Source organism: Vigna radiata, unplaced genomic scaffold (genome assembly GCF_000741045.1).
Source record: "Vigna radiata var. radiata cultivar VC1973A unplaced genomic scaffold, Vradiata_ver6 scaffold_304, whole genome shotgun sequence".
NCBI lineage: Eukaryota > Viridiplantae > Streptophyta > Magnoliopsida > Fabales > Fabaceae > Vigna > Vigna radiata.
Window position 1 is genome coordinate 34,270 of NW_014543811.1, and position 6,770 is coordinate 41,039.

Below are 6,770 nucleotides of genomic sequence, written 5' to 3' on the forward strand. Positions count from 1 at the left end.
AAATTACTCATTTGCTAGTGTTCTTTTTACCTTATATTTTTCAAATATTTTTCTTATATTTAAATACACTCGATCGTCTAACAAGATATTTTGAGTATACTTACAATATTGCTATGAGGGAAAATTCATAATATATATAGAAGTATTTACTATAAACAATATAAACAATAAGCTGTTATAGTAATTATTATTCTAAAAAAGGTAAACAATGAACACAATCTACCTTTTGTTGAATAAAATTTAAAACACAGTCATTTCATTTTGACAAAATTTAAAAGGTGAGTGGATTGTATACTTTATTCAATGAATAAAAGTTCTCTTTGTTTGATTTTTCAATAAAGAGTAGGAGAATTTGGGCATTAACATTGCACAGTTATTGAAATTTAAAGCAGAACATGAGAAAATTAATACAGGAAGCTGGTGAGAATTTGAAAGCTAGCATTACATTTTGGATTTGGTAGAAAATGCAGTGGTATCAAAGACTTTGAGGAAAAATCGTGTTCTTGGGATAGAAAGCTTGGACTGCAAAATGGTTCCAATGGTAGCAATGAGCTTCCTCTTCACTTCTGAATCTATGCCACCCATTGAAACTATCTCAGCATATGCTGCTGGTTCCTTGTTACCCTCAAATAATATTGGCACTGAAGATTTCAGTATCACCATCACAAACTGCACAATTATGCCCACATTAGTCTCATTAAATACCAGAGAATATTCACATAAATATGAACTAGAAAAAAGCTGTTCCTCAAACTTCTTTTATATATTACTTCCACTCTTACATTATTTTACTTTTTAAATATGGAATCTGCTAGAAATGTAGTAATGGGAGCTAGTTGATATTGTGATATGAGAGGAGGATAGACATTAATGGAAGGACAATTATATATTTTAACAATTTTTTTTAATAATTTTTTGACAATAGAACACGTATCACTATTTTATTGATTTGTTTGAATTTATTCTAAAAAAATATTCGAAATGGACTAATCACAAACAGTCACGTATGTCTTGTCAAAAAATTATAAAAAGAAAATTGTTAAAAAGAGACTTTTTCCTTAATTGAAATAATGACTAGGTTTGTAAATGTCAACAGTGGTGGTGGGTGTCCCACATGATTTAAAGGATACAAACCTACTACCTCCAAAGAGCATTTCTAAACATACCACTTTTTCCATTATCCATTCCCTTTTCACACATGATACTGACACAACAATTGCCAAGAATCTTATAGTGCGTTTTATCCTCTTTTTTCTTTTTTTTCTATAATATCTGTCTTACTATAAAAATTATCATTTAAGTAAATTTAAGTATATGTAATGGTTTGAAGTTAATTTAACTCATCCTTAAACAAACACCTTTTGCTGACATTCTATTACTTTAGAATTCACAGAACCGAATGATTTTAGTTGTTCTTCAGGCCATTCGGGGAAAATAACATTAATGTTTTACTTGCCCTTCTCATTATTATTTATATGAACTGGTAGACAATTACATATTAAGATCGAACAGTTTATTAATTCCCCTTTTCAAAGCTTCCAACCAGCCAAGTTTTTGGTCCCATGATAACTAAAAGAGTGATAAAAATTATAATAAATTGTTTATGAATGTTTTCACTGACAGCAAGCATCAATATAATAAGTGTGATGTGATAATAGCATTTTTCTGTGAAAAGTTTTCATGACAGCAGAAGAAAAACTGCGCCAAGAGAAGGTGACTATTGCTTAGCTACATGAAAATCTTTTGAATTTAGAGGTAACTACAACTTTATGTCATTCAGATTCAGATTCGTTATAAACTTCAACATAAAAGGTTTGTACTGATTAAAAAAATGCTTTAATCAGCCAAAAAATAACAAAGCCCCGCATTTGTTTTGAACAAGAGTGGTTTTCAACACAAATTATTGAGAGAAATGAAGTGATAATAAGTTGTTCAGTTGGCATAGAGAGGGAGGGAAATTAAGGTATACAATTACCTTTTCAGGTCTTCCGATGATAGTAGAGACAGCAGTGGTGACTTCAGAAAAGACAGGGTTAGTGTCAACTCCATCTAAGTTAAGATTGGTGATGATGTGCAGGCAGGGCATGTTCCTCCTTTTAATTTCTAACGGTTCTATAAAAATGGGTAGGTTCAGCCTATAAATACTGCAAGTTTCAATATATATATATATATATATATATATATATATATATATATATATATATATATATATATATATTTTCCTTGGACTCTAAAAATTGGTCGTTAAGTATAACGACCCGGCAATTTTAAGGAATTATTGTCTGTCCCTATACATCAATACGAGACTTTCCAATGTAGTCAAATTAGTTCTTTAAGCTATCCTTCAATTTTATAGTCTCATACCTATATAGTCTCTAGATCTCTCTTATTTCGGTGTATGTTTGATTCTTCCATGTGCCCCTGGAAACCTACCAGGAGCCGCTCTTTGTTTGTACCTCTCACACTTCGTGCCTCTTGCAGCAACGATCACTCTTTGCCCTCGTCAGTGCCCGGGTATCACATTAAGCCTATAAATATATCAAGTTATATATACACATACACACACGCGCGCGCGCGCGCACACACACACACACACACACACACACACATATATATATATATATATATATATATATATATATATATATATATATATATAAAATTATCCCTCCTCATATGAGAGGATTTGAGGGATGCACTAGTGAAAAACAACATATAAAGTCACGTGTTCAACGTCCAGTCACTATCCAACGTTAAAAACGACTGGTGACATTTTTGTAAATAAATGCAATTGTAGAACATCGAAGCTCCATACAATTTGAAGTTCTATTATGATAAGTATTTAAAGCAGTGTGTCATTCTCTTTCTTCTTTCTTTTAAACCATCAATATTACGCTGAATTCTGTAGGACTTCGACATATTATTTGTCAGTCAGTAGCCAAAAAGTAACCCTTTTTTTATTTTTTTTTCTTTTCTCTTTTAAACCACATATAATACGTTGAGTTCTGTAAAGCTTCAAAGTATTATTTTTCAGCCAGAAGCCAAAGAGTTACTTCTTTTTAATTCTTTTTTCTTTTAAACCACCAATAATACATCGAATTCTGTAGGGGCTTCGACGTATTATTTGTCAACCAAAAGTTTCCCCTTTTTAATTTGAGCAGGAGATTGAAAATTCATTCACTTTATCTTAGCGCGCGAGACCTTCTTCTCTTCTCAAACATTTCTCGAACGAAGTTTGATGACCATCACATGTAATTTTTCTTTCATTTGATACAAATGCATGTTGATTAACTACTTTATGTATGATTTTTGTTTGTTTTGACCGATTATTTTTGTGCTCTTGTCCTTCATAGACGAATCTACTTTCTCTCTCTCGGGTGGAAACACTTTATTCCAATGAACTCACCTTTTGAAGGTTAGTTTTCGTTTTAGTTTTGAAGAACTTATTTGTTGAAATTGTATGTTGTTTTTTTTGTTAAACTTGTTTATTGTTGTTATTTGGTTGAACTTGTTTGTTGTTGTTATTTGATTGAACTTGTTTATTGTTTATTATTATTGTTTGTTGTTGATACTATACTACACGTTCATAGTTCATACTTTATAAAATATCAAAAACTGAAATTTGTTGTTTTTCTACTTTTCAGGTCTTGTAGAATTGTAAAAAAGAACACAATTAATTAAAAAAACAAAAAAAAATTGCTTAACATCGAATATTAAAAAAATTTGACGTCAATTTGACTAACGTTGAATTTTTTAAATTCGACGTCAATTTAACGTCTCCCAATATGACGTCATCCTCGAATTCAATATGAAAGGCCAAAAAACAACGACGTTATACGATATTTTTGTACTAGTGATGAAAAACAAAATTACAAAATAAGGGTGTGTGATCACTTTAGATGATTGATTTGGTAGAGAGTGAGTGGATGAATTTGAGAGAATTTGAGAGTGAATTTATTGTTGTTTTTTTTAAGAGATTTTAAGGTGAATGAGATTGGATTTGGAAGTAAAGTTTGTGAAAATAAGGGTAGAATTCAACCAATGTGATATATAAAAAATGTTTAATTGGTAGAAATTGCAGATTACTAAAATACCCTTAGTAATAAAAGTAATATAAAATTGTAATTTTTAATACTATATATAATTATAAAAAAGGTTAAATATGATTTTAGTCCCTCAAATATCATCGCTTTTAGATTTAGTTTCTCTTTCAAATTTTGGTACACTTTGATCCTTGTCCTTAAGGAAATTGTAATTTCTCGTCCTCCAAAACCAACGCCATTAAAATTAGGCTGAGTTGGCTAACTTTGGCCACACCATGTTTTCTTTTTCTAAAACTGAGTCAACTCTACTTTCTTCACACAGAAGGTTTATGGCAAACAGGGTGGTGGTGGGTTATGCACTCTGTTCGAGCCTTCTCACCATAATCAACAAATATGATATCACCAAATTAAACAACCCAGGACTCTTAACGACACTCAAATACCTCATCTCCATGTTCGACGTGTATGTCCCAGGGAAGTTAGGGATTCTCCACCATGACCCCTTCAACATCCCCACCGCAAAGAAATTATTCTCTGCCACCCTTGTCTTCTACCTCATCATCTTCATCAAAACCAACCTTTTCCACCACGCCAACGTCGACACCTTCATCGTCTTTCGCTCCCTGACCCCTCTCCTCGTGATGGCACAGTCAATTTTTTGGCATTTATTTCTTTCTTTACTTTGATTTAAGTTGCATCTTTGGTTAGAGTTGCCACATTCATCACATGTAGTAGATATCTACATTCATCACTAAATTTTCTGCTATACATCACAGGACAAAAAAATAATTTTAAGTTGATTCAGAGTGCAGTATTGGGAAAAAACATTTTGGTGTTTTTGCCGCAATCTTGTAAAGTTAAGATTTTTCACAATTTTATAAAAATGAGGGAAAATTGTGTTATTTTTCAACTCATTCATACCTTCTTCAATTTCAAATATATCAGGCATCATATTTTTTCAACTCATCCATACCTTTGTAGCATTTGGGGGACACTAAAGGAGTTACAAAATTTAACACTTTCTTCCTTGTGATAACCCCAAAAGTCTTTATAAATATATAATTCTTCTAGAAATGGGATTCTTTTGATGTCTTCAAAATTCTTGATTTCCTTTACACAATTTCTAAACTCTAACAATTTCAAGTTTGTAAGTGTTGTAATTGCAACATCAGTTTGCAAGTCAAGGAATGAAGGCCACGAACAATAATGAAAGAAAGAATTTGAAGTTTTTTCATATCTCTCACAAATGAGATGTCTCTGAAATTTCACTTTTGAAGGATCAGACAACTTGTCGTTTCATATGTTTCAACTTCTCCAACCACACCTAACCCGATTGCACATGTTATTAAACATTCGTCTGGGATCTCATAATCTTCGGGGGGAATACAAAACATAAGAAAAAGTGATTTAGCTTCTTCAGTATCTAGATTATCATAGCTCAATTGCAAACACTTATAGGGATCTTGCAAATCCCTATCGATATTGATTGACTTAGAACTTCTCAAAATAAATAACCTTGTGATACGAAAATTACCATGTAATCAGGATTTTCTCCCATCAATTAAAAGCACATTTATGGAAAGAAAAGATGTAACCATAATAAGGGTTTCTTTTAATTTGTGATGAATCATAATTTTGTCCTATTCACTTAGTTTTTCACATCGAATTTAATTAGTGAATTGTGTTTAATTGACCATTATTTTCTCATTTTTGCTATTTGAACTTAATTTGACGAGTAATTCTTATTTTAATTAATTTGAATTATCTAAGCTTAATTATTCTTGTTAGTATTTTATGGACAATTTTTGGACTATATTTTGGGACTTCAAGAGGGCTGCCACATCAGCGACTATTTTCCACTTCAGAGTTTTATTTTTATTTAGTCTGCAATTTTGTTTTATTGGACTATTGGGTCAGATTTTACTTTTGGGCGGCTTTGACATTTTGGGCCCATTTTGGAGAATTAGTGAGAGACCATTTTCTCATTCAGATTTGGCTGCCTAGGGTTTCATGCAGCCACACACATTCATTCTCATTCTCTTAGGATGTGAACAATGTTGTGCTTAAATTTGGTCTTTTCGTTTTTCTCTTTTTTTCATTCCTCTGTTTATGAATTCAATTCCAATTCTAATTTAATTTCGTTTTATTGTTCTGCACTTTAGTTCTGCACTTTCGTTTTTCTCTCATTTGTTCTCTACACTTTCGTTTTCCGATTTCATTGCATTCTAGTTTCATTTTCGTTTGCTATTTATTCAATTTTTGCATTTTGTATTGCCTCTATTTGTTAGAAATTGGTATCGTGTAACGGAACGTTTTAGAGAATGTGTGCCGGTTAAAAACGAAGAAAAGAAGGATGAATTGGTTCTTTTAAAACATTATGATTTTCTTTTTGGACTTTTAACAAACAGTTTAAATGTTAAAGTTGTAGAGTCAAAGAAAATCAACACAGAAGATTTTATCCTGGTTCGAATCAAAAGATTCTACGTCCAGTCGTTAATCACTATGAACAATGATTAACCTTTTCAGTAAAATATTGTTTCATATTACAATCAAATTAATACAAAGGTTAAAAGACAAAGAACACCTTCCTTTGACACACGATCGAAGAACCTACTCAATCAACTTGATGAGAACCACTTCGACTTTAAACATACTACATGCAAGTTTCTCCTATTCACAAGACTTGATATGAGCGCTCTAAGATTTAAGAACTTCCTCAAAACTTTT

The 6,770-nt window shown here is 31.6% G+C and overlaps 1 protein-coding gene across 1 annotated transcript; it reads right to left on the minus strand.

Moving 5' to 3' along the window:
* Nucleotides 1–304: 304 nt before the first annotated feature.
* Nucleotides 305–2,120, minus strand: LOC106754913 (macrophage migration inhibitory factor homolog). The gene is made up of 2 exons (XM_014636984.2): nt 1,976–2,120; nt 305–669 (listed from the first exon to the last, which is right to left on the minus strand). The coding sequence occupies exons 1-2, from the start codon at nt 2,084–2,086 to the stop codon at nt 442–444; spliced, it is 339 nt and encodes a 112-aa protein (XP_014492470.1). The 5' UTR covers nt 2,087–2,120; the 3' UTR covers nt 305–441.
* Between the last annotated feature and the right edge of the window lie 4,650 nt (nt 2,121–6,770).

What these genes read in the sequence shown, in the direction of transcription:
- LOC106754913 (XM_014636984.2), bottom strand. Translation starts at nt 2,086, where the DNA reads ATGCCCTGCCTGCACATCATCACCAATCTTAACTTAGATGGAGTTGAC. An exon ending in TCATCGGAAGACCTGAAAAG is followed by an intron (nt 670 to 1,975) that starts GTAATTGTATAC and finishes ATAATTGTGCAG; the next exon opens with TTTGTGATGGTGATACTGAA.